Genomic DNA, 27841 nt, shown 5'->3' on the forward strand with positions numbered 1-27841 from the left:
TTTTCATTTCAGATTTTTAAATTATGAATTTGATTTCTTTCATAATTATATAGCCATTCAGATTATTTCATATTGGGTAAATTTCGGCAGTTTGCGCTTTTATAATGATTGGTCCATTTCATCTAAGTTTTCAGATTTGTATGTGTATACATAGTAGTAGTCCCTTATTATCCTTTTCATGTCTGCAGTCTATAGTAGTATCTCCCTTTCATTCAGAGTATTGATAATTTGCATCTTCCCTTTTTCCTTTGTCAGTCTTGCTAGAGATTTGTACATTTTATTAATTGTATTAAGGAACTAGATTTGTATTGGGTTTCTCTATTGTTTTTCTCTCTTTAATATTATTATGTTTATTGATACAAATATTTGTACATCTTTATGCAGTACATATAATATTGTGTTAAATGCATAGACTGTGAAAGTATCAAGTTAGGGTACTTGGGGTGTCCATTGTCGCTAATATTTATCATTTCTATGTGTTGGGAACATTGCAAGTCCTCTCTTCTAGCTATTTTGAAATATGCAATACATTGTTGTTAGCTCTAGTCACCATATACTCTGCTATCAAACTGCTTTCAGTATTATTGATTTTGATTATTAACTCTGCTATCAAACTGCTTTCAGTATTATTGATTTTGATTATTATTTTCTTCCTTCTGCTTGCTTTGGGTTTATTTTATTCTTATTCTTGTAGGTTCCTTAAGTGGAAGCTTAGATTATTAATTTTAGATTTTCCCTCATTTCTAACACAAAAATTTAGTTTTATACGTTATCATCTCAGCACAGCTTTACCTGTGTCCCACAAATTTTGGTACATTGTATTTTCACTTTCATTCAGTTCAGTGTAGTTTTTATTTCTTTTAAGACCTCATTAACCCATGAATTTGTTTTAAAGCATGCTTTTTAATTTCTAAGTGTTTGTAGATTTTCATGTTGTCTCTCTGTTATTGTTTTCCAATTTGATTCTATCATAAAGAAAACATCATTTATTACTTGAATTCTTTTATTATTTTGCAGATTGTTTTATGACTGAAAATTTGTCTATATTGGTATATATTTCTTGGGTGTTTGAAGTAATGTAAATTATATTCTTTTCGGGTGGAGCAATCTATACGTTTTATTTAGGCCTTATTGAAACCTGTCATTGGGCTCTTCTACATCTTGCTGATTTTCTCTGTAGTTGTTCTATCAGTTGTTGAGAGAGGGTGTTGAAGTCCCCATCTATAAATGTGAATTTTTCTATTTCTCCATTCAGTTCTAAAAACGTTTGCTTCCTGTATTTGCAGGTCCTCTTTTTAAAGCATACACATTTAGGAGTACTATGTCTTATTGGTGGATTGACACTCTCAGCGTTATGTAATGTCCCTATCTGTCCCTGGTATTTTATTTTATTATTATTTTTTTGCTCTGAAGTCTACTTTATCTGATATCACTAGAGCCACCTCTGTTACTTTTTAAAATTAGTATTTGCATGGTATGTTTTTTTCCATCATTTTACTTTCAGCCTTTCTAAATCATTATATCTGAGGTGAGCATCTTGCAACAGCATATCATTGGATCATGTTATCTTCTTTGCCAATTTATTTTAATTGGTATGTTAAGACCATTTTCATTTATTGTATTTATTGATAAATTAGTGCTTAGTTCTGCCAATTTATTTTTGTTTTCTGTTTGTTCTCTGGCTTTTTGTTTTTCTATTTTCTTTTTTCTGACGTCCTATGGGTTACTCGAACAATGTTTAGAATTCCATTTGTTTCGTATATAGCATTTTTGAATCTATCTTTTTGTATAGTATTTTAAGGAATCACTCTAGGTATTACATTATATATATACCTAACTTATAGTAATCTACTGGTGTCAACATTTTGCCAGTTTCAGTGTAGAAACCCTACCTCTCCTTTCACCCCTTTACTCTCCTCTATTTATAATGTAATTGTGTTAAATATTCCTTCCACATACTCTTACAGACACATCAGACAATGTTATAATTCATGCTTTAACCTTCAAACATAATTTGGAAAACTCAAGAGGAGAAGGAAAGTCCGTTATATTTACCCATAATTTTTTCTCTTTCCATTGGTCTTTATTCCTTTCTAATGTTTAATATTCTTTCTTTTATCATTCCTTTTCTGCTTAGAGAATTTTCTTTAGATATTCTCTTAGTAGAGACATGTTGTTGACTAATTTTGTTAGTGTCTCTTGATCTGAGAATGTCTTGATCTCCCTTTCATGTCTGAAGTGTATTTTCACTGAGTATAGGGTTCTGGGTTGACAGTTCTCTTTATTCAGCACTTGAAAAATATTATACTACTTCCTTCTGGAATCCATGGTTTATGACCAAAATTTCACTCTCATTCAAATTATTTTTCTTCTATAGGTAAGGTATCATTTCTCTTTCACTGCATTCAAGGCTTTTCTCTTCATATTTCAGAAATTTTGTTATTACAGGTCTTGGAGTGGATTTCTTTATATTTATACTGTTTGAGGTTCACTCAGCTTCTTTAATTTCCAGATTTATGTCTTTTGTCAAATTTGGGGAGTTTTCAGCAATTATTTCTTTGAATAGTTTTTTTTTTTTTTTTTTTTTTTTTTGGTCTCATTCTCTTTCTCATCTCCTTCTGGAACTCCAGTGACATGAAAGTTGGATCTTTTGTTTGTAATCCTACATGTCCTTGAGTCTATGTTTATTTTTTTTCCAGGATATCTTCTCTCTGTTGTTCAGATTGGTCATTTCTATTGTTCTGTCTTAATTCCTTCCTCTGTTCTTACCATTCTCTTCTTAATTCGATTCACTGAATTTATTTCCATTATTGTATTTTTCATTTCTAAAATTTCCATTTGGTTCTTTTTTATATGTTCTATTTCTCTGCTGAGAATTCTGATTACTTTGCTGAGACTTTCTGTGTTTTTTTCATTTGCTTCCAAGCATGGTTGTAATTGGTGGTTGAAGCACTTTAATGATTACTGCTTTAAAATCCTTGTCAGGGAATTCTGACGTCTGTGTCATCTTACTGTTGGCATCTGACGATAATATTTTCCATTCTGTTTGATATCTTACTGGTTCTTGGTATGACAAGTGCTTTGCTACTGAAACTTGGGCAGTTTGAATATTGCATTATAAGACTGGATCTTATTTAAATTTTCTGTTTTAGCTGACTTCCCCTGACACTGCTCTGGCAGGGAAGGGGGGGCACCATCTTATTCTTCATTGACATCAGGGAGGGCAGAGCTACTCATTACTCCTGGGCAGTGGTGAGGATTCCAACTCCCCACTAGGCTTTTTCTGATACTACTCTAGTGGGGATGGGGAAGGGCACCTCATTACTGCTATGTGGGGGTGGAGTCTAGGCTCCTCATTTGGCTTTTGTTGATGGAATATAATGGGACTGCATTTTCTTCTATGGTGTTTGGCTGGAGTAGAGCAGTCATTGTCTAAGAGTTTTCTGTCTTGCTAGGCTACCTCTTTCCTGGTCTTTTGGCTAGAAAGAGCAGGCTTTTGTTGGGGCTTCTTTGTTAGTGCCCATTGGCATTCTGGGTTTCTGGCTTCTTCAGCTCCAAGTCTGGTATATATGAGGCAAAAGCAAAATCCAGAGAACTCGTCATTGCATCATTGCTCAGGTCCCAAGGTCCCTAACCAGTATACTTTTTTCTTTCCACCTTTTAATGTCTTATTTTGTTTGTTTTATATATAATGTCCAGAGGTTTTAGTGATACTCAATGAGAGAATGGGGAAAAGTACTTCTCCATCTTTCCAGAGGCAGAGGTTTGGACATTGAGATTTTAGAGCCTGATGCTGTACTGCCAATATGGCAGTTTATGGGAAGGTTTATGGAAAGTAGAACTGTCCTTATATATTAGTGTCTTAGCGGAGCTCTTATTTCATGTTTACATCATGAAAAACGAAAAGAAATGAAACTTTACCTGGGTTTGCATATGTCTGCTTATCTGTCATGGAGAAGCAGCCATGATCATAGCCTGCTCAGTCAGTTTCCTGTAAATCAGTGCACCAGGGTTTCATGAGCCCCTTTCAATATCCATTGTTCCCTTCCTGTGTCTGTCAGGCTTTGAACTGTTAGCTCACTTGGCTGTATCCTAACAGTGCCACAGTTGGTCGCTGCTTCTTCTATGAACCGTAAGACTTACTCTAGTGGAACTGAAGAGGCCCTAAGCCATCACTTAATTTAGCCACAATGTTTTCATATAAAGAAATTGCATCTCATAGAACAGAGGAAGCTTTCCCTGGATCCCACTGCATATCACAGAAAAGCAAATCCAGACCTAGGACCCAGATACCATGCCTGTAGGCCCAGTGTTGTTTTAGTCACATGAAGCTGCTCTTCCATCCACCCCTCTGCCTTCCAGTGAACTTTGTTCTTTCCTCTGGTCAAGGACTGTCATTTTATCCCAGCCATCTGTCTCACAGAAATGCCTCTCATCCTTGGGGGTTGGGGTGCTCAATGAGGGTGGTGGGTGGGACGAAGGGAAAAGGAATGTGGCTGACTCCACACAAACCTGTCTCCAGAGTGAAAGTCTGTGATTCACGGGGTCAATGGTCTCATCTTCATATCTGAAAGACAGTGTACTTTTTGTCTCCCTAAGCCCTGTGTCTAGGTCATTTGGGAAACGCCTTGGAGAGTCAAGAATAAAATTGCAGGTCAAACAATGGATGACTGGAAAAGTCGGCTTGTAATCAAGAGCATGCTTCCCCATTTCGCCATGGTGGGAAATCGTCAGGAGCCCAGAAAGCTCCAGGAATCGGTCAGACAATGGGCCATGGTGGGAGGGGGGTGTTGAATGCTTCTAATCTTAAACTTGAATGTAAGATGTGTTGTTGAAATTTTCTGTGCAAACTTGGTGGCAGGGATCCAACTCAAAATATAAAGAACTCAAATGTGATCTAGAAGAGATCTAGGAAATGAGCTGATCCCACCCCTTGTGGGTTTCTAGAAGAGCTGGAAATACAATCTAAGGCTCCATATGGGCTCCCAGTCTAGTAGTGATCACTGCATTGCACTCTTTCAATAAGAAAAATGAGGAAGGCTGAGGAGAGGGAAGACGAGCTTACTTTTTCTCTTAATAGAAGCCAGTCAGAATGGCAAGCACTAGATATATTGCATGAGCTTCCTAGTATGACTGAGAACAAAAAGCTAGTGAGTAGGGCACAGAGAGGACTTCCCGTTCAACTTTCTGGCCCTGTTGTCCTTTTAAAAATTCATCTGACACACTTCTACTTTCCTCTCTGGGAACTCAGACATCATCCAAGTGTTCTGAAACTCAGGATTAGGGATTCCAGTGGTAGTTCTAGGAGCAGGAAGATGATAGAAGGGACTATGAGAGCCATTGACTAGTTTAATTTGACAATAAAAGGCGGCAACGCTACCAATCTACCAAGATTAGCTCTGTTAGCAGGAATTGCAGCAAACACAATAGCTATTATCTCAGGGTATTAGGGCCACAGAGGAGTGGCTTGCTTAATCTCTGAAATTAATAGAGCAGAGAGGAAATGGCTCTTATAGAGCCGTGGGTCGGCTTCCTTCCTTTTCATAGAACTGGAAGCCCTGGGCTCTGAGGTAATGCCATTTCACATAACTAGAGGGCCTGTCTTCTCCAATTCCCAGGGCAATCCACTTTCAGCAAGTCAGCTTTCCATTTATTTTAGAATTGTGATATGTGCACAGATGTGGAAGGAGGCGATTGAAATCTTGTTTTCTCTTTGTTTCCTCATTGTCAACCACCAACAGTGTATTGAGAATGTGCTATCAAGTTGAGCATGTAGACATTTACAAAACTGTTTACTGCAGTCCCCAGTTCTCACAGAGATTGCAATCAGGTGGGATGGCAGAGATAGAGACATTACTTGACCAGTAGCCTGTCCAAATTTCCAGGCCTTAGGCCTCTTCTAGAAAGAAATCTCTAACCTCCACTGTAATTACCCTTTATATTTCATGCTTCTCTTTTATGATCAACAATTGAGTCAGTAAAGGAAAACCTAATAATGCTCCCAGAGCCCATGATCAGTTTTAGCATGACTTTAAATTTCTCTTTTGTTTCCCACTTGTTTCCATTCACTTGGGCCAAACTGTAGGAGAAAGGGTTGATGCACTATGGATGCAGGGGTCCTCTTCCCCTTCTCCCCAACTCCGCCAACACTCTCAAAAAGTGTGACCAGTAAGTAACTGCTTTGGTTTTGATCAGTGCACAGTTGAATGCACAGATTCCAGTGGGGGCTGTCCTTAGAATAGGTCCTTGGAGTGGCCATCTGTGCATTTACTCTGGAGAAGTTGTCATTGCTTACCTCATTTCCGGGCTTGGCTTCTCTTTGCAGATGGCCTTTAGAGCCCTTTGTAAGCTTTGCCAAAAATTCACATTCATTGCTCTAGAGTCACACTTTGGACTTGATCAAGATCAGCCCTCTGCCTCCTCTATGCCACACCTCATTCTCTGAAAGAGTTCTCTGTTGGGTTCTGAGTGGCTTGACTCTTTCTAAAACTTCAAGCTGTCCTAGACCAAGAATTCACCCCAGTTGAGGAGATCAAAGAATTTTAAAAATTTGTCTCAGGCTCCAAAAGCAACTCTCTCAGATGGTCTTCTTCACAGTTGAAACAGCATTGGATGACACTGAGAGAGCCCACTCCTTTGGCTGGACATGACAGGTGCTGCTGTACGGTATCCTTGTAGTCTCAGAAAGGTACCCAGTGCTAATATGAAACTGCTGCACACACAGAGAATCTCAGCATCTGGGTGCTTGTGGACTGAGGTTAACCAAATAAAAGCAGTATGGCCTGTGAGTCCGCCAAGAAACCTGCTGTCCAAACAAGGTACTGTAAGGCCTGGAAGGTGAGTGGCCGAAGTAGGTCCTTTGCAAGAGCTTGGCTTGCATTTCCAGGGTGTAGCCTTAGCTGGATCTCAGATGTTTCCCTTGTTTGCTCTCCTTCTGACACTTCATAACAGCCAGGGATGACACCCTGAACCCTAGTCCCAAGAAACCCTGTGCATCTGGAAGCATATTTCTTGCACCACTCTCCCTCATCCTGAAAGCATCGCTAAGAGAGATTTGCTTCAGGCATTCAGCTTGACTGGTTCTCTTGTTCTTTCCCAGAAAACAAACAAACAAACAAACAAACAAAAAACGTGTTTCAAATCAATCTTAAAATAAACTGATACCAGTCCCAGAGGAGAGTTCTCTTTAAGCAGTCCTTGAATTTACATGGAAATAATTGTGAGCTCCCTTGAAGGAAAACGCGCATCTCACGTAGCAGTTGTTTTTGGCCTAAGACTAGGGCTCAGAACACCAGGGTTTTAGTCTTGCAGCTACTCCTCACTAGCTATGGGGCTTTGTCCATCCTTTGCCCTCCCTGAGAACAAAGTTCAAATGAACCAAAAGTAAGAATAACCACCTTTAATTCGGCATTGACTAGGTGCTAGGCACTTTACTAAGCATTCGTGGGGCATTATCTCCTGTAATCCTCATGATAACGCTGGGAAGAAGAAGCTATTATTATCTCCAGGAAACCGAGACTCAGAGAGGTTAAGCAATTTGACCAAAGTCACAGATATAAGAAAGTGACAAGCTCAGAGACCAGTGTCATCACCACTATACTCTAATGCATATTGAAAACTACAAAACGCTGAATACATATCAGGCGGGGCCATCACCGTAAGAAATCTCAGTAATGCAAGTACCTTTTCAGCATCTATTCATTCATTTAATAGTGTGACTGCTTAATGACTCTGGCGATCTGGGGAACAGAAGAGTTTGACTTTTTGAACATTTGAGACTCAGTGTGCTTGTCACATGCCATCTCTGTCTCAGTCTACACCTCACCGTAAGTGGCAAAGTTTCCTCCAGCTCCGAGCAGGCACCTATTCCCTTCATAAGGCAGCTCCTAGACAAAACGGGGGTGTGAAGGACATGAAATGTTCAGTTGGAGGAGGAAGGAGACACAGTGCTCTTTGCACATCTTCTGTGTTCAGCCATTTAATGTTAAGAAGCGATTCACTCTACAGATTACAATGGGATGCCGTGCCCAGTATTTCTTCTGAGCTTCCCAACCAGTCAATGGTTGGGCAGGGTTGGGGGATTATTATTATTCTCCTTCTTTATGGATAAAGAGAATAAAGTCTGAGAAATTTAGTGACTTTCAGAAGGATGGCCATCCAGAAGGTGGGGCACTACATCAAGGGTCCTCATTTGGATGGCCCCAAGTGCAGTGTGCTTTCAGTCTACAATATGACGAAAAACAACCCCTCAGCCCACATCTTTCTCACCTTTAAATGCAAGTGGGGCTGAAGAAGGGGGAGAGAGGAGCCCTCAGTGTAACAGGGTATGTGGACATTTGGATGGCTACAAAAGTACTGGCCCCCTTCTATCGGTCATTTTTCTTTAGACCGGTGACCTTAGGCATGCCCAGTAGGAGGAGCTCTAGTCACCTCCTCCCTTGGTGTGTATGTGATGGGGTTCGAGATTTGTGCCCATCAGCTTTGGAGGCATATACTTCTTGCAAAAAAAAAGTGCTGGACTCAGGAAGGAGACCTCAGACTTGATCCAAGGTTGGAGCAAGCTCTTTGTGAGACTTTGAGCAGGTTTCTTTCTTCTTGAGGTCAAAGGGCATGGGTATGAGCTCTAAGGGCTTGTCTATCTCTGGCCTCCTGCTACGTTTCCAGGGTCCCTTCTCTGTGCCCAGCCCTGTGCTATATCTTGAGCCCCAGGAATTCATAGTCTAGGGGCAAATTATTCCCAGGCTTCCTCCACTGGGAACAAATCTATCTTACTCTGTAGTTCTTGATGAAAGCTGGAGGCAAGTGGTTGAGCGTCTTTCTTGTGCAAGGTACTTTGTGCACATTAGCTTATTTGCTTCTGTGTCACAGAGATTGATATTTCCACTTCCCCAGGGTGGAGACTGAGACTCAGAAAGGATGGAGACTTTCCCAATGTCACACAGGCAGGAAGTTGTAAATTCAGATCTCAAACTCAGGTGCCCTGCCGCCAAAGCTCTTCCTACACTGATGCTTTCCACTCCCAGATTAGAAGCTCAGGTATCTCCAGGGCCTTCTGCAGGCCAGGCACTGTTCTCATTGCCTTTCATTCCAGTGGCAGAGACAGCCCATAAACAGGTAAAGAGTAGAAGCATATTTACTTCATTCTGGTAGCTCTCTGGGACCTTCTGACTGACCAGCGTTGTCCACTGCCAAGCCTGGCAGAAAGCTAGGCTGCTTTAAAACCCCAGGCAGGGGCAGTCAGCTGGGAGCAGAGTGAGTTGTCGAAACAGCTCCCTTAGAAGCCTCAAGAGAAAACCCAGATTCAGAGGTTTGAGTCTTTGCCAGCATCCCCTACTTCATGCAGGCTGAAGGCACGGCACAGGTGCAAATCTGGCCCCAAGAGAAGGGAGCTCGTGTGTATGGGCCCCCTTCCAAGACCCAGGTGATCCCAGGGGCCAGTTAATCTAGAGGCAACTGTCCCTGCCACTTACTGAGCACTTGCATGAGCCTCTGGGCCTCAGTCTCCACATCAGTAAAGTAGGGTTAATAACTCTGCTGTTTGCCTGCATCAGGGCTTCTGGGATGGTGATGAACAAGGTATGGTTGTGCACGTGTTCCAAACCACACAGGGCATGGTCCTAAACCACACACTGCCGTGAGCACTTTTTTTTAATGATCAGAGGTTGGCATTGGCTCAGAGGATTTTTGCCGTCAGAAGGGTAATGGGAAATGTGTGTCCTGACCCCTGAGGATCCCACAGTCTCATCAGCAGCTCCACTGCGCTGAGGAGACCTGAATCTGTAATGTAGCTGTGAGCATTCTGGGTCAAGGGCTGCAGTGTGTATGTGCCTTTCTACTTTGGGGATCCTCCCTGTGGAGCACGTAGCTGTTCGCTCCCTTTGCTCCCTCCTCCTTCTCCTGCAGTAAGGGCTCTTTCCTGTTCCAGACACCCAACTGGGGCGAGAAGCCAGGCGGAGGCTTTGCCTTCACACAGACCTTTTTCGCAAGAACTGAGCACTGCTCAGCTTGCAGGACACCACTGGGCTTGGCATCTGGATCCTGCCTAGGTAGCCTGGCTCGGCAAACCAGTGACCTGCAAATCACAGTGTCTTTGAAGGGAGGGTGTTGGTTAGGGGAGTTCCATTTTTCAGCTGGCTTATGCAGGCACCTGGGAGCATGACACTGCCTATTTCTGAACTTTTAGGAGCCCATGCTGGCCTCAACTGCATTCCTGCCTAGCTCTTTCCCACAGTTTCCTTGACATAAGGCCCAAGGTAACAGGTTTCTGTAGGTGGAACTGCCCCAGGAAGGAGAAGGATGCTGTTGAACTCCAGGACAGAGTTGAGGCTCAAAAGTGTGCACATTTCTAGGGAGTATGCAGACCCGGGGGCCAGCCCTGTGGGTGTGGGCCTGGGGTTCCTCAAACTCTGGGCTGGCCTGTGTAGGCTGAGGCCTCTTGCTTTTACTGAGAATCCACAGCTGGAAAGCCCAGTGTTTCTTTTTTTACAGATAGATATTTGGGTTATAAGCTACCCCTGGGGTGCTGCATTCCAGACTTCTGGGGAGGAGGGACATGAGCTTCTAAGATTTGGGCAACAAATTTTGATTTCCGCAGTTGATATAGAATAATTTGTTGGAAACCTTCCTCCTCCCCTTTTGCTTTTCCTTTCCCTCCCCTTCCTTCCTGCCTTTCCCTTCTCCTCCTCGTCTCCCTCCTCCCTTCTCACCAGATCTCCAACCGTTAAATTCCAAAGTTAGAAAGGCAAGCATCAGCCACAGCGAAGTGGATTTGACCACTGGGCACTCAAACCCAAGGCCCAGGCATGTCTCTGTTGTCATTGCCTCCCTCTCTCTTGCTCCGGGCCTCCTCAGCACAGGCCTGTCTTTGTCTGCCTCCCTCCAGTGCTGTAGCTTTCCATCACCCTCTTGAGTCCCCATCCAGAGGCAGGGCTGGCATAGGTACTCGCTTGTTCAATCACTGCCCTGACCCTGAGAGCTCCTGCTTCTATGTCCCTGGAGCTGTGGCTCAGTAGATGGCATATAGTAAATGCTCAATAAGATGCAGCTGCTGTTCATCTTGGCCAGAAGTCCCTTAGAAATCGTGTAGGCCACCCACATTGCTGGACACAAGAGAAGGCCAGTGTCATACAGAGGGGAAGGGGTGCATCTAAAAGTCGTTGTCTCTAGGCCTTATATAGGAAATGGGAAGAGAACAGAGTTATTTGCAGAGTACCATTTTCTCCAGTGGTTCATTCACATCTGCAGATGCTAGCTGAGCCCTGTCACGAGGCTTTGGGGTTACCAAGATGAATAGGAAACTACCTGGCCTTCAGAGAGTTACGTGATGGAGGTGGGAAATGCATAGACCTAACATGGCAGCCTCAAGGTTGGCCATAGCACCTAGGATGGGGATGGAAGGGGTAGAAGGTGAGACTATTATCATAGAGATCCTTGAGGGCCTGAGGGTGGAGGGTATGCTTTAATCCAGTAGCCCATACAAATTGTTCAACAATGTACAAGACTATAACGGCAAGACCCAAGGGAATTCTGGAGGGGATGATGTTTCTCTCCTCTCGTTGGAAGCTTCGAAGCACCTGAGAACAGGTGCACAATGAGAAGTTAAACAACTTTTGGAACTGCTGGATCACTTGCACAGTTTAGAAATGGTCATCTTACTTGCACTATGGAAGAAATCTTTATGTTTTTCTGCTCCAGAAAGGTTGCCCACCCACTCTCCTATGAACAATGGGCCTACATGGCCCCCTGCAGTGTGAGGAGGGCAACTTGGAAAGAACTTATTTCCTTCCAAGAAGATGCTCAGTTCATGCTCTAGGTCAGAGGTCGGCAAACTACAGCCTGTGAGCTAAATCCAGCCCACAGGCTGTTTTGTAAATAAACTTTTATTAGCACACAGTTACACCCAGTCATTAACATATTGTCTACTACACAGGGCTTCAACAGAGACCACATGGCCTGCAAAGCCTAAGATATTTACTACCTGGGCTATCACAGAAGAAGTTTGCCAACACTTGGTCTGTATCACTGGGCATTTGGTTCATTTGTTTACCCTAATAAATGGTACCCATTTCAGGTAGAATTACAGGCCCTCATGCGGCCACGTGTTTAGCTTCCCCTCCTGTGCCAAAGCTGACCCCAACTCCACACTCCCAGTTCCACCCTTCTCAAAAGTTTTTGCCCCTAAAACTGTCCCTTTTCCTTCCATTTCTCCTTCCATCAGCATCCAGAGAGGTCTTTTTCAAAGAGATGAAGCCAATCCTTCCTCCGCTTAAGCCCCCCGATGGCTTCCCTACAAACAAAATACAATCCAACCCACTTCCCATAGCCTACAAGACCCTCTGCAAACTCACGACTACTTCCCTAATGCATTGTGTGACAGGCACACTGGCTGCCTGCCCGTCACTGGAACAGTCCAAAAGCCGCACCCTAGAACCTTCCCACTTGCTGCCCTCCTGCCTGGAGTGCTCTGCCCCCAGTCCTTCTCCTGGCCTGCTCGGAGCCACCAGCCATTCTATCACATCACTACTTTTTTATATCACATCACTAATTTTTCAGTCTTTGAAAGAATACTGCACATACTCTTATCTTGTTCTTGTTGTTCACTTATCGTTTGTCCCACTAGAATTCCAGCTCCTTCTCTCTGGTTCCCCACTTCTTTCCCTGGCCTGTGCTCATTCTCATGGAGGTGTCTGTTCTGGGCCCCCTAGGCAGCCCTGCCTGCCCTTTACTGTCGGATGCCTTCATCTCTGTAGGGTAGGGGAGCCCAGTGCCACTCCGTAGGTGCTTCTTTTCCTATAATAAGCTTCAGGCCCTAAAGTTGTCTAGCATTAGGGCTGCCCATGTGATGCTGTCAGCAAAGCTAAACATTTTCTTGCCTCTTTTCCTCCCTCAAGTCAAGCCCTTAGAATTTAAAACAATGAACTTGGCCTACATAAAATACCTCCAGGAAGTCAGTCCTCAAACACCAACTCCCAACATCTGCTTTCTGAATATATGGCTTCAAACAGCTAAGTGTACAGTATCAAACTGCTGTCCATCCTTTTGTTTTTTTTTAGCCACATGACATCTAAGGAACTTAGAAAATGCCTTGCCCTTTCCTGTAGTTAAATTTGAAATAAAATTACTTTATTGGCAGCATATTAACAAACAAAAATCTCCTGTGTTTTTCCCGGTAATTCAGTTTCAGTTTTCCAGGTAAGAAAAAGATAATTATGAATGACTATGAGGAGACAGACTGTTTTGAGGTTTCCGTGAATAACACATTCAGAGTGAACCTTCTTCCTCTGTCCCAGTCAGTGGTGTGCTGATGACAGAGTGGTACAACCAGAATGAAATATACTGTGGGAACTCACCCTGATCCCAACACCCTCATCAACACCATCACCACCATCACTATTGCTACCAGCACCACCACCACTACCCTCACTTACAGCACCACGACCTCCACCACCACTACCCTCACCTTCACTACCACCACCACCCTTTAAATCAACACCATTACCACCATCACCATTGCTACCACCATCCCACCATCCTAGTTGCCACCACCACATCCACCACCATTACCACCACCACCATCGTCACTACCACCATTACCTCCGTCGTTACTACCTCCATAACCTCTACCATTACCATGATTACTATCACCATTCCTTCTATTACCACCACCCTACCACTTCTCTGTCTCTATCTCTCTCATGTACATGCACATGGTTATATGACACTTTTCATGATGCAATCATAGACACTGTCCACATGCAGTAAAATAAGTACATGTTTTTAAATTGTCAGTATTTTCAATATAGAACCTACTCTTGTTGCTATGTGCTTTGGGACTGTGGAACATCAACATGTGTTTATGGCCAAAATTGAATTAGTATTCATAAGAAAGGGCTATATCTCTAAATGCGCACTTTTATAAAAGATAAGTTTGCATGAGGGACCTTTCACTTCATAAAAGGATATACTGAGGATTTCCTTTCAGTGACAAATTTTTGCTGCATTTTATTATGATTTGGTTTACAAAAGTTAGCCTTTCACACAGCTGTTCAGGAGCGCAGCCAATGACTAAAGGCAGATCTGCCTTGAATAGCAAATGCTGCTGAGTAAACCATGTTACAGGCTATTTTAGGACCACAAAGAATGTGTTTGCATTTTCAAGAGTAGAAAGAGAGATCATATTTATTTGGTATCTACACTATGCCACTTGCTATGCTAATTACATTTCTAAGTTCATGTAATCCTTAAAAGAAATTTACGAAGGCTTTACTTTCCCCATTTTGTAGGTAAGAAAACAGGCTCATGGAGGGAAAAATGACTTACCCAAGGTGACCATCAATTAGAGACAAGGTTTAAACAGACCATGAGGGCTCAGGGCCTACCTCAAGCCCTCTAATCACCCTACACTGCTAAGTTCTTCTATCAGAATTTGTCATGCAGAAGGTCTTCTTCTTCTTCCTCTTCCTCCTCCTCCTCCTCCTTCTCCTCCTCCTCCCCCTCCTCCTCCTCCTTCTCCTCCCCCTCCTCCTCCTCCTTCTCCCCTTCCTCCTCTTCTTCTTCTTCTTCTTCTTCTTCTTCTTCTTCTTCTTCTTCTTCTTCTTCTTCTTCTTCTTCTTTCTGTATGATCAAATTATCCATTTGCCTACAAAGCCTATAATGTGCAAGGAGTGTGTAGTGGTCCAGTCAGTGTACCCTGGCACTTGAGAGCTCATTAAGGGCCCAGTAGGATCAGCAAATTCTCAGCAGCCAAGCTACCCTAATGTATATCATAAAACTACAATAGGAGATTTCTTCTCTGAGGTCACTGCTACCTGGCACTATCCTGTGATGTATAGTTTGGAAAACCTTGGGTCAAATACAACGGTCCCTACAGGCAAGTCAAAATGTTGTGGTTGAAACTAAAAGTGATTTTTTATCCTCAGTCTAAGTGTGAAGAGCTGAAATGATCTGCCTTTCCTTTAGCACCCCAGAATTACCTCTGGGTTCATTCAGGGAAGGCTGGCTTACTGCTGAGGTGTCCACACATCCACCACTATACATGCCTGGGGTTCTTGGGGTTCTGCTACCTGGGCTGAACTCTGGACCCCTGAGTGCCAAACTCTGCTCTGCCACTATCTATATGACTTTTAGTAAGCCACCTGCAACTCATTCGCCTCAGTTTACCCATGTGTAACAAGGACCCTGAGCAAAGCCCTGCCTACCTCCTAGGATTATTGTTAGAATCAAAGGATGATAAATGAGAAAGTACACTGTCCACTGAAAGGGCCTGGGATTTTATAAAGGCCTGTAGTTGGTAACACCAAGACTTGGATCTGAAGGTCTAGAAAAGTGCAACATCCTGAGAGTCTATGTGGATCCCTTTAGCCTACTGTGAGTGCACGAACATGATATACCCCCCATACAGCCCTAAAAAGTCTTTGCTACTAGAAGCTGCATCCTGTATGTGTATAAAAATGCAGAACCAACCTCCCAGGTACACACCCCTTGCACAGGCAGTCTCTTGCTGATTCTGGCCATATTGTTCCCAAAGATAGATCTAGAGGGATTTCCCGCATGGCTGAATAGATGGGGAGCATACGATAGGCTCACCTTTTCAGGATTCCAGATATAGAGCTGAACCCGAGGGGCTGGGATGCAGAAGAGTGGGTGCAGCAGAGTAGGCTTACGGAAGACAAAGCCTTCAGAAAAGTTCTTTGCCCGAGGCAAATGCAGTCCATGCTAGAAGGCACATTCCCAGCCAGGAAGAGAGTGCAACGTCCTCGCCAACTCAAATGGCAGTGACCAGTGGGTCTCTCCAAACTCTGTCATAGGATATTAGGGCTTTACCAAGCACTGTTCAGGTTGCAGTTTTTGGCGGGAAAGGGCACTTGGCCTTGAGAAGGTACAGAAGCCAACTCCCTGGTCACTGCATTTGTTCATGCTTTTTCCCTTGGCCCTCAGCCTCTGGAAGCCATCATTTGGCCTGGAGATAGGAAAAGTGCTGCCTACATCTACCTCTGGTACTAGCAAAGGTCATGGTACAGTGTGGTGTGGACCAGTAGCAGGAACAGAAAGGTGCTTCTCTAAGGAAGCTGCAGAGATTTCTCTGCCAGTCTGGAGATCAGCTTTGGGTCCCAGCTCTCCCTGCTGCTCTTCCATATGCCTCCAATGATGCAAGTTTCCAAGAAGACCCAGGCTGTGAAAAACAGTGTGACGGTTCCTCAAAAAGTTAGTTCAACATAAAATTACTCCATGACCTAGCAATTCTACTCCTTGGTATATACCCAAAAGAACCAAAAACAAGTGTTCAACAAAAACTTGTATGCTAATGTTCACAGCAACACTATTCACAATAGCCAAAAGACAGACAGAAACAACCCAAATGTCCATCAGATGAATGGACTGACAAAGTGTGGCACATCCACACAATAGAATATTATTTGGTTAATTTCATGAATCACATGAAAGTTAATTTCATGAATCACAAAAGGAATGGAGTGCTGAGGCATGCCACAACATGGATGAGCCCAGAAAACATGATGCTGGGTGAAATAAGCCAGGCACAAAAAGCCACATATTGTATGATCCCATTTATATGAAATATTCATAATAAGCCCATTCATAGAAACAGAAGGTAGATAAATGTGTTGCCAGGAGCTGGGGGAGGGGGGTTTCCATTTGGGATGATGAAAAAGTTGTGGAACTAGATAGTGGTGATAGTTGCACAACACTGTGAATGTCCTAAATGCTACTGAATTGTATGCTTTTAAAAAGTTAATTTCATGCTATGTCAATTTTACCTCAATTTAAAAACAGAGGACCTAGACCATGGGAAGAGTCTTTAAACTGACTCCTTATCCCACATTCCCTCCAAGCCTCAGCTGCTCTGATGCCAAGATTCTTGTGGCATCAGAGCTCACCAGCCTGGCTCTAAATCTACGAAGTGGGGTCGATATCTCTGCAGGCTAAAAGTTGGCACTCAGGAGCTAAAGTGTGCTTATTCAGTAAGCATGTGACCCCTCTGCTGAGCTACGGAGGCATGTTCTGGACATAAATTGTTTTAAATGTGGCCATTGATAGCAGCATCTCTCTTTGGTGTGTCCTAGCAGGAAGAGATAATAGACAGGATGCCCCTCTAGAATGTTCTGAACTTATCAGGTGTCTCTGGAATCTTCTCCCACCTACACAGCAGTTGAATTTCTCAAGCAGGGAAATTTTCTGCATGGTCTGAAGCTTCTTGCCATTTTATTTAGCCTACTGTTGGAGCACAGAGAGAGGTAAGGTCACCTCTGGCCTAAGCTTCAAAGTTCATCCCTCAAGCCTTCTAAGGCCCAGTACCTAATTTTTTTTTTTAATTTTACATTATGTTTCATAAGAGGACTCCAGATTATATAAGCTTCAGTCCCAAAACTAGAGACCCAAACACCTTACTACAGGGAAGAAAGCTCTGATTAACCAGCAACTGTTTTTTTTTTTTTCCTCTTTATTCTTTCCAGCTCTACTGAGGTATAACTGACAGATTAAAAATGTGTAATATTTAAGGTGGACAATGTGATGATTTGATATACATATATATTGTGAAATGATTACCACAATCAAGTTACTCAGTGCATCCATCCATAACTTCATCTAGTTCTGTTTGTTTCTGAACTCATAGAACTTTTTTAAAATCATAGAAACAGTAGAAGGGTGGTTACTGAGAGTTGCAGGGTGTGGGGTGTGAAATGGGGAGATGTCAGTCAGTGGGTACAAATTCTCAGTTATAGGATGCATAAATTTGGACAATCGAATGTACAGCACTGTGGCTATATTTAATAATACTGTACTGCATATTTGAAATTTACCATAAGGGCAGATCTTAAATGTTCTCGTAGCGACTATTTTTCTATTTCCCCCATTTAAACTACTCTAGTTGGTGTCCTGGCAATGACGAGGACTGTCACCTTGTTTCCTGACCTTGCCACTGCAATCCAAATGGGGTCGGTTTTTATCATGCCAGGAAAGGAGGGGGAGGCTGCGTGGGTCCAGCAGGTGTGTCTCCTGACTGCCCCTTCCTGGCAGTCTGTCACTGTGTGTTCCCCAGGAGGCCCTGGACCAAAGGCCTTTTCATCTCAGTACCCCGATTTCTAACCTCATAAGGTTACGCTGAAGATGAAAGGAATTGATGTAGTTAAAAGGGCTGAAGCAGGGGCTTGGTAACTGGTTGTTCTTGTTATTTCCCCTGCTTGTAGAGGAAGTTGGTATAGTCTCTCTCTCTCTTTCTCTAGCTCTAGCCCTCCTTCAACCATTTCCCTATCATCTGAATGCCATCTTGGCCCATTTCCTCCAAGCCCCACTTCTGCTTGAGGACAGGGCTCTGGAGGCTGACAAACCCAAGTTCACTCCCTGGTTCTACCACTTTTTAGCCAGCCACATGCCCTTAAGCAAGTGACACTCCCTCTCTTCAACTGGGCACCCTCATCTGTACAATGAGGGTGGGGGTGATCATATTAGTACTAACTTCCTTGAGTCACTGGGAGCATTAAGGTAAAGCCTAAAATGTGTTTGGCACTGTGCCTGTCACTTAGTAAGTATTCCAAAGTCATTCTTGAAGTCTACTTATAAATCAGATCTCCCTTACTAAAACAAAAGGAAATGGAGAAAGGGAAGAAAGGAGAAAGATGGGAATAAGGAAGGAAAAGAGGGAGGGAGGAAGGAAGGAAGGAAGACAGGCAGGCAAGACTCTAATCTTTGCTCCTTGTTCTCTCTAGTCACTCACACTCAAGTTCCAGCCCCTACCAATTTGGAGATGATTCCCTGATAAACCTCTAAACTACAGACAACTCTGTTCTTCATTTCTAAGATGAGGATGATAATGGGAATATCTTTCTCATAGAGTTGTAAAGATAACTATGTGAATGCATACAAAGTGCTTAGTACCACAATAGTCATTTGTGTCTTGTGATTCCAGTAGTTTTGGGCAAAGAATTGTGTGCCCTGGTCAGAGTGCCCACAGGCAAGGTTGCCACTCATCTGATGGGGCCAATCCAACAGGCTTGGAACCCAGAAACAGGCTTCCATGTGCAATCCCATGTCCTTCTCTTGGGAAGGCACTCCCACTCCAAAACACAAAACCACTGGGTTTATCTGGGCCACCCTGATGAGAGTCACACTCCCCTGAGCAAAGATCCTCACCATAAGGGCACCTGGGTCATCCTGCTCTGTGAAGTACTGAAAGAGTGAGGCAGAAAATGGAGTGACTGCTTCCAGAAGTGGAATTACCTCAAGTCATATCAATTCTCTTCGGAAGAGCCCCTTGGGTTTGTATAGTTCTTTAAGGTCTGAGGGACGGTGGAGAGGCAGGTCCCAAGGAGCGCTAGTGCAGAAGGAACATACTACAGCAGCCTGGCATGGGTCAGACCATAAGGGGAGCCAGCAAGGGCATGGAGGCAGGACTAGCAGGGCCTGGCTGTAAGAAGAGATATTGCTACTGCATTCACACAGTCCCAATCAGAAGTCTTAGATATTATCTGGAGGGAGAGCTGTGGCTACCCCATATAGTACGTGATTTCCACACAGCCCAAACTACCCTAATTAGTAATGACCCAGAACCTGATTATTTCTAGCTCTCAGATTAGCAGTGGCTCCTTATTGCCCAAACTTGGCTCTGCCAGGTGTCCTGTCCCTAAAATGCACCAGTAGCCCCTCTAAAAACCCACTTGGCTCATCAGGGCCCAGTCCAGGGCCCTCCCCACCTATCCCATTCCTAATCCCATCAGCATTAGCAAGAAGCCCACCACTGCCTCAGGGACCTGGCATCAGGAGACTCAGCCAAGATGGTGGCACCTGTGAGAGGATCTACAGGTAGCCATGTTCAGGTAGCCAGAGACCAGGTGGCAATGGGGAAGAGCATAAGTGCCCCCTGTCCAATATGTCCTCATCAGCCAAATCTGGGGCCTCAGTTTGGGCTTTGTGGTGTGAGGGTACCACCCCCCAAATGGGCCTGGAGCCACCAGCGTGGCTGCCCTCCTTCTCCCTGGGTGGCCCTGGAGGTGAGTCTACACTTGCAGCATTCCTGGGTGGTCCTTCTGTGCATGGGCTCTAGGTGGAGGTGTGGAAAGCTGAGGAGAGGGTCAGGCACAGTCCAGGGCAGCCTAGAGATATTTACATCATGATGATGGGATTTGACAGCCCACTTGCCTGTGCGGTATCTGGACCCCACCGGCTTGCAGAGCATTTGGGGGTTACTGCTTGAGAGTGTTTTCCACTGGTCTTGTCACTCCCTAGGTGAAGGAAAGTCTGGCTTTTGTAGGAACTGCCCGGGTCCCTGGTGGAGTATTTCCTTTCTCACCTCTGAATTATTCTGCCTCTTTAGAGCATTGTAGAAAAGGAGTATTCTCTCGGTTCATTGGCCACATGGCATGGCTGCATCCTGGTGACATTTTCCCAGCATCAGATGGTTGGAGACTGCAATGAGGAGGCTCCACACAATTCATAGCCTTCAGCCAGCCCCCTTGCTGAAGTGCTGCATGGGAGAGAGAAGGCCAAACCAATTGGAGAGGGACTCAATGGAAGCCACACATGGAGTCTTTGTTTTGTGGTCCAGTACTTACTGTGGTTGCCCTGCTCCCATTGACCTGGATCATCCACCTTATCATCTGCCCCTCCTCCCAAGAAAGGGAAGCTTCCTGTTCTTGGAGTTGGCACTAGGAACCACCCTCAGTGGCTTAAACAGATTTATTTTAACTATGAGGTAGTGCACTAGATGAACATCATTTCACAATGCAGCCGTACCTAAGAGCCTAGGACAGGCCAGACCTGGTGGTTGGGGAAGGGTTGGGCCACAGCTAGAGGACTGAAAGTGGGATCTCAGCCTCAGTTACAGAGGCACTCCCTGATGGCCAGGCAGCACTGCTGTGGGGGGCTTTGTCATCGGAAAATAGGAGTCCATGATCTCTAGAAGGTTGGAAGCACCATGGTGAGATAGGATGTGTGTCCAAGAGTTAAACTGGTTTGGAGTTCTCTTTTAACACAATCATCACCACCCCTTCCTTTAGTCTATGCTGGACTTTGACCATAAAAAAACCAAACTTGAAATTGGGATCCCTGCAGTGACTGGTGAGGCACCTAGGAGAGGGTTGGTTTGGGTCCCATATGACTGACATACAGCAGAACAAATACTGGCCTGGGAACCAAATCAACCCTCTCTTAGGCTTGTTAAGGCCCCATTCAGGATAGTTGCCTCGAGGTGGTTGGAGAGCTGGCAGCCTTTCTGGTGACTGGTGACTTGGTAGTACTCTCTAATAGAATATGTCAATAAGCACAGCTCATTTGACCAGAATTTTAGGCCACCTTTCTTGATCCAACAAGTGCAGACCTGCTACTCTCAGGATTCACATTGCTAGTCTCCCGCACCCCACCCCGGACCCCACAGTCTGTGTTCAAGTAATTCCCTATTTAAATGTCATGGATGTATTTGGGGAGGCTCATAATTTGATTCAAGTAACAGTCTGATCTGTGCCTCTCACTGAGCTGGTGCAGGTAATACTTTCTTTAAGAGTGTGTGCAAGTAGCTCTCCTCAGCCTACTCTCACCCCCAGGGAAAGAAGCCCTCGTGGATGGAGGAAGAAGATCTATCTTTTCTCTACAAGAGCAGCCCAGGAAGAAAGCACCAGGTAAGCATAAGCTTACCAAAGCTGGGACCCGTTCACTTTACAGTGGGGAAACTGAGGACCCGAGTGTGGAAGGGACCTGCAAGAGGTCACACCACAAGGTCCTTTAGAGGCAAAGTCCAGGGAGAAGTGAGAAGGTTGGGCTTAAATGACCTCTGCCCTGTGGCCCTATTGGCCTCCAACCTCGGTTCTGCCTCCACTTCTCCCTTTGCCTGTGTGATTTTGGGCTTGTTAGCCAAATTCAGGCAAAATACAGATTAAGCTTGTGAACCTGGGTCCAGCAGAAACGGGGTCATCTGGATTGGGACAGGGCCCTCTCCTTTGACCTTCAGCTTCTATTACAGCTCCCTCAGGCAGCACCTGCTTCCTCTATAGGTCAGCCTCACCAAATCCATCCAGATGTTTCTCTTCTCCCCACAGTAATCATCTCTATCCCACTAATGACAGAACCTGGGAATGGGTTTGGAGAAGACTGGGTGAGGGTTTCTTCCTGTGAAAACAGACTACAGGCCTCACCAGGCTTAACATGAGTGAGTGGGAGCAGCCTGTCTTGAAGGGCCCAGCAGTTCTGACAGTCTAGGAGTTAGAGGCTAGCTCTCAACAAATGCTTGTTCAATGGCAGAATACTTTGATTCTTCTCAGGAGATGGTACAATACAAATTCTGAGCTCATTAAATTCATATATATCTATAGGTTGAGGATCATCCTTAGAGCTGTCAGTTCTTCCAACTAGCATGCTTACACTACAGAAAAGGCGAAAGTAGTTCTAGAACACTGCCCACCCAGGTCTGCTCATCTCTGCCTTTGTCAGCGCTCTTCCAGCCATGCCGGGCTGCTGCTCAGATAGTTCTGGTAGAAGCCTGTTGAAGCCCCAGCCCTCAGGTCAGGGTGGCTGAAGGCTGACGACTGTGGCAGCCTTCAGAGTGGCAGGTGGTGGCAAGCAGCAGGAGGCAGGAGTTTCCAGGTTCAGCCACCAAGACAGCATCGCTGGCTGTCAGTTCAGTGCTGTCAGGACTAAGCTGCTTGCCTCCCCCTACTTCCACCCCATCCCCCAATCCTAGTGAATGCATCCTTATTTGTAAGAAAGCAACAGAAGCCCAATGCGAGGACACAGGGCCTTGAGAATGACATCAGTAGTGATTACTGCTCCCCAAGTGCTCTCCTCAGTGAGTACAATGGAACCTTTCACTGATGCTGTGAGGCACACATGGTAGGCCAAGTACCCATTTTACAGAAGAAGAAATTGAGCCTCAGGGAGGGGAGTGGCTTGCCCTCAGCCACACAACAAATGGAGAAGCTAGGACTTAACCACCAGTCTTCCGATGCACATTCCAGGGCCCCTTCCTCCACCCCAGCCTGCATCTGCCTGCATCGAGTGCTGGCTCAGGGGCGAATCAAGGACACCAATAAATCCCCGATTTGTAGGTTGAGGTTCTTGCTCCAAACCACCCATTATCAGAGATTTGCTCCTGAGATGTAACTGACTCCTCTTGAAACCAATCAGCATTAGCATTCAGGGTTCCCTGCCGTTCCCAACCACCCTGCTATTCTCCAGAGCCTGATGTCTTGCAATTTTGGAAATGCTCAAATTCTGTTTGTTCTACAGAAAGGTCAGTTTCAGTTTGCTGGAATATTCTGCTAAAAATAAACATGTAAATAACACATCCCCAAATACAGGCATTGACACTATACACATGGATATTCATCTGATCCCATGTGCAAATGCAAACATATTCATTCTCTTTCTCTCTCCCTTGCTCTCACTCTCTCTCTTTCTCCCCACCTCCCATCTCTTTGTCTCTTCAAACCCATTCCTGATACATTATTTTCTTATCTATTCTACAGCTACCTCCATCATGCCCCACAACATCTTCATTACTTTCTTCTGAGATAGTCTACTGGGGACCATCCTTGTCCTCAGAGGGCTTGAAGTCTGATTTAGTTGGCCAACATCAGGTGCCTCAAAATTCACAGGGGGAAAATGTAACAATATTGAATAAAGTTGTTCATGGAGTACGGATGTAAGAGAAGAGACTAGGAAAACCGACTAGCAAATTGGCCTGAGCTGAACTGGTGAGGTGCTAGTGAAGAAAGAGCAGACTAAATAAGCCACAGGCGATTTTCACCTTTTTGACAATTTTGCCCAGGGCCTACATGCCCAGTGCCCTCTGGAGGGAAAATGAGGCTCCCTGAGTTTCTCTTTCCTGGCTACCTTTGACCTCTTATCTTCCTGCCCAATAGGAAGAGTGCACACCCTTTGCTGGCCTTTTTATTGGTGTCCATGTTAAACCTCCAGCTACATTGTTCAAAATTAAGCATTTATAACAGCCTGCCAGACTTCTTTGGATAAGTTATATTCTTTACTCTGTTTATGCTCCTTTTATGAACATGGACTGTATTCTTATCATCTCTACCTTCTCTAAGAAATTTTTCCCCTTTTTTTGTCATTCTGGACTAGAAATATAGAAAGGGAAGAGTTGCCGTATGTCATTGTTCAGACAGAACCAGAAATAATGTTGACTTCAGAGCTGAACTTGTCTCTGTCAGAAGGGAAACCTTTGTTTTCTCATTATTTAGGGGGGGGGGAGGCCATCACATGCCTTGAAATGCATTTTAATGAATGTTGATAAGGTCATGGGGATCACATTGGCGGCTTTGTCTGCCGGATTCTGAAATGGGACTCTGCAGGCATTTATGTATGGAGAGAAAGGAATTCGTTTCTAAAAGATGCCAGGGCACTGTCACTCACTCCCTCCCCCTTCCTTGCCACCAAAGATAGGGCCTATGAGGGCTCTAGCTGGGAGTGGGGACATCTGGGGTCCAGTGTCCTTATCCCTTAACTAATTGTCTGAAAACAAATCATATCCCATACTGTTTTCTATAAGAAGAGAAGCTTGAGATATGCTCTGTAGAAATCCTGCCAGTGTCTACTGATTGTCACAGGGAGAGGCCTGAAGGAAGTAGGAGCTGTGGCATAGCTAGGACTAATACCCTGCTGTCATCAAGACCACAGAGACTGGAAAAAAGCACATAGGTGAAGCAGGGAGATTCATTTAGAAAGGGCTGGGAGCTTGGTTGGGGACCATCCGCCCCCAACCTGGATGCTGGGAGGGGAGGTCATTCCGGAGCAGTGAGCTATCTCCTGCCCTTGATCTAAAATGGTGGCTGTGGGATTTAGTCAGAAACACCCAGTCCGGGCAGGCAAAACCTCAGCGGCATCAGCCACAGGCACAGGTGACCCAGTGAAGGCACGAGTGTGGCACTAGGCACAGGGGAAAGTCCAGCCAACTTCTCGCAGTTGAGATGAGTAACAGATCATGGGACTGCGGAAGAGGAGACACGAAAGCAAGCCTTTATCTAGGGGCAAAATTAACTGGATAATAGATTTCCACGCCTCACTGATGTCTGGTGAAAGCAGATGCTATTACAGCAAGGCTGAGCACTTCTGTGTAAACACAGCCGCCTGTCCTCGGCCTTGTTTAGGGTTGGCTGGTGTTCTTGCTGCTCAGCCAGGGTACTTCAGGCTCACCGTTGAAAGCTCATTCCATGAAATCCAAAACATGGAGCTGCATGGCCTCTGACAAAGTGGAGTCTCATTGAAGTCCATTGAAAAATGAAAGCTCAGAAAAGGCTTGCAGCCTGCCACTCTGCCAAAACAGCAGCCTCAGTCGGCAACCTCAACCCCACCCCTGAGAAAAGCCAGGTGAGCCTGCCCCCTTTATTAGGCATCCTCATGAAACATTCAGTGAGTGTACATGCTAGCAGCTGTCCAGCCACAGACTTGGCATAGCAAAAGTGACATCCGCTCCAGCAGTGGCGGCCTGCTGGGATCTACTTTGTTATTGAGTAGTCAGTTGGTTTCTAGAATTGGAATTGATCAGGGACCATTTGCTTGGGATACAGTTGATGGGTGCTGGAAAAGGTGTGTGTACACAGGCTCTCATGTAGGAGAGGTGCAGCCTCCTTTCCTTTGCCAGTGGCCCCAGCTGGTACCTTTAGTGTCTGGTGGTCATGCCCTGCCTCCTCCATCCCTGCACCTTACTCCCAGAGGTTAAGGGTGACCAACAATTAAGTGAAAGCTCTGAGAGCCCATAGAAGCTGCCAGCAAATTTCAGAGGCTCACCTGGCAGGGATGCCAGACCATTGCCCCTCACAGCCCCTGCCCTCCCCTCCTTTCCCCAACCCCCAACCCCTCCTTGGCCTGCCTGGCTCTGCATTGCTTCACCATTGTTACAACTGTCTTGCAGTTCGAGACATCATGAACAGCACATTGGGACTGACTGTTGCCAGCTCAGACTCCCTGCGGGGGATCCTTATGTCAAACTCACACGCAATCATCCCTGATTGATCTATTTCGTACATTTCTATTTTTAACCTATTGGATCTCTTTGGATTCTTTGGGAGAATGTAGAAGAAACACAATTTCAGTTTGGGACACAGTGGCTTGTTTGTAGGTTGCTCCATAATGGATTGAGTAAATGGCTGAGTTCCCTGTGTGTTGGGTCATTTATGTTCCATTGTCCATTGATTCGTTCAACTGCCATTTACTGAGCACCTGCTGTGGGCCAAACAGTTAGTGAGCTGCTCCATGGGCCAGCTCAGGGACACTATGGGTGCTGTGCCCAGTCAGGCTCCTGGGAAAGTGGGCACTGAATGACTGCATGGGCCTCAGACCTCTTATTGTGCCTGCTCTGCCCCTCTCCAACCCATTCCTTCCTGACCCATGGTGTTCAGACCTCAGATGAGTTTGGTGACAGAGCTGTCCCTTGAAGTGCCCTTGTTCAGGTTGTGGGCATCTCAAAAGAAAAGTCAAAGAAGTGTGCAAGTCCTCTCACTCAAGTTGGCAAGCCCCTTCTGTGGGGGCGATGCAGTGTCCTACCACCAACATGGCGAAGGCAGTGGGTCTGGAGGCAGTTGAGTGGTGGTGGAGGGACCCAGCATCTGACCTGGGCTTCGTTGCCCTCTGGCTGAGCAACTCTGGGAAGGCCTGCCACTCTCTAGGTCTCAGAGACCTCCCTGTCTTTAAGAAGGGAATTGGACTCCCAGAACCCTTCCATACCTGCCCTTTAAAATGCCAGGTACCAGTTAGTGAGGAGCTATTAGTTGTCATATAATGTGCCCTGTTTCACTTAATAGTCAGAGCACCTTCATGAGAAAAGAAATGTAATTACACTCATTTTACACATACAGAAACTGGGCTCTGAGAGGTTCAGTGGCAAGGCCAAGATCAGAGTCCTACGCCACGCTGCCTCCAACCTTGCTCTGGGCCAGTGGTTTTCTGTTGAGAATCAGTCATGGAGCTGTTGGAAAAACTCCCGATGCCTGGGCCACACCCTGGATGAAGCTGTCAGTTTGTGGTGGGAGGGCCCAGGAATGTGGATGCTTCTAAGTGATTCTGATGTGCAGCAAGGCCTGAGACATACAGCCCTGGGGATCTACTTTGATGTTCACTTGGCCATGACAGTCATGCCCCCTATCATGCTGGCAAGTGACCCCATGCAGGCCTTGAGCTCCTCGTGGGCTACAAGCTCATCAAACCAGAAGAGCCAAACTTAAGGTGACATCAGAGGATGAGTACTGTATGTCCTAGTGAAACTTCCAAAGCTGAAAAGAAGTTATTTTGTGGGGGGGAAAAAAGCTTTAAAAGAGTTCCACCTGTTCACTTCTCGGCATTCAGGTGGTTTCCAGATCCCTCTCTTCCTTTCCTTATTTTGATCATTCCTGCACATACTCCTTTGCCCCCACTTCCTTTCCCGGTTACCTGCTAACATACAGGTCATGGTCATTAACACAACGCGATGGATAACTGTATGAAGCCATGAAGAGTAGGAAGTCTCACATTGCTAGTGAGTTTGCTTTGTTCCCAAAGGCTGTGCTTCTATAAAGGGTGGGCAGCTCCCCTGAGGTTCAGATCCCAGATTGGGACCTTTTCTCATTGTTTGATATCTCCCCAACCTGAGGATGCATCTTCAGAGGAGAATTTCTTATTTAGATAACTTTATACCTTTTTAAATTTTTGGATTATGAGTCCTTCTCATTAAAGACAAACAAGCAGAAGTGAAGAGAATAGAAAGGGAATTGCCAGTCATCCCAAATAAATGACCACTCCAAATTGTTGGGTATAGGTTCTTCCAAATTATTTTTGTGTACACATAGCAGTGTGTGTGTGTGTGTGTGTGTGTGTGTAAAAATAAATGGAACAACAAATACGGTGC

At 45.0% G+C, this 27841-nt stretch overlaps 1 protein-coding gene across 1 annotated transcript in view; it reads left to right on the forward strand.

Moving 5' to 3' along the window:
• MAMLD1 (mastermind like domain containing 1) overlaps nt 1–27841 on the forward strand; it is a 143727-nt gene that overhangs the window by 70685 nt on the left and 45201 nt on the right. Inside the window, exons 3-4 of the mRNA XM_030934689.1 lie at nt 4600–4758; nt 21555–21629. Coding sequence (XP_030790549.1) covers nt 4663–4758; nt 21555–21629 — 171 coding nt within the window. The 5' untranslated portion in view covers nt 4600–4662. The remainder of the gene's footprint in view (nt 1–4599; nt 4759–21554; nt 21630–27841) is intronic.

The sequence above is a fragment of the Rhinopithecus roxellana genome, chromosome 7 (genome assembly GCF_007565055.1).
Source record: "Rhinopithecus roxellana isolate Shanxi Qingling chromosome 7, ASM756505v1, whole genome shotgun sequence".
Taxonomy (NCBI): domain Eukaryota; kingdom Metazoa; phylum Chordata; class Mammalia; order Primates; family Cercopithecidae; genus Rhinopithecus; species Rhinopithecus roxellana.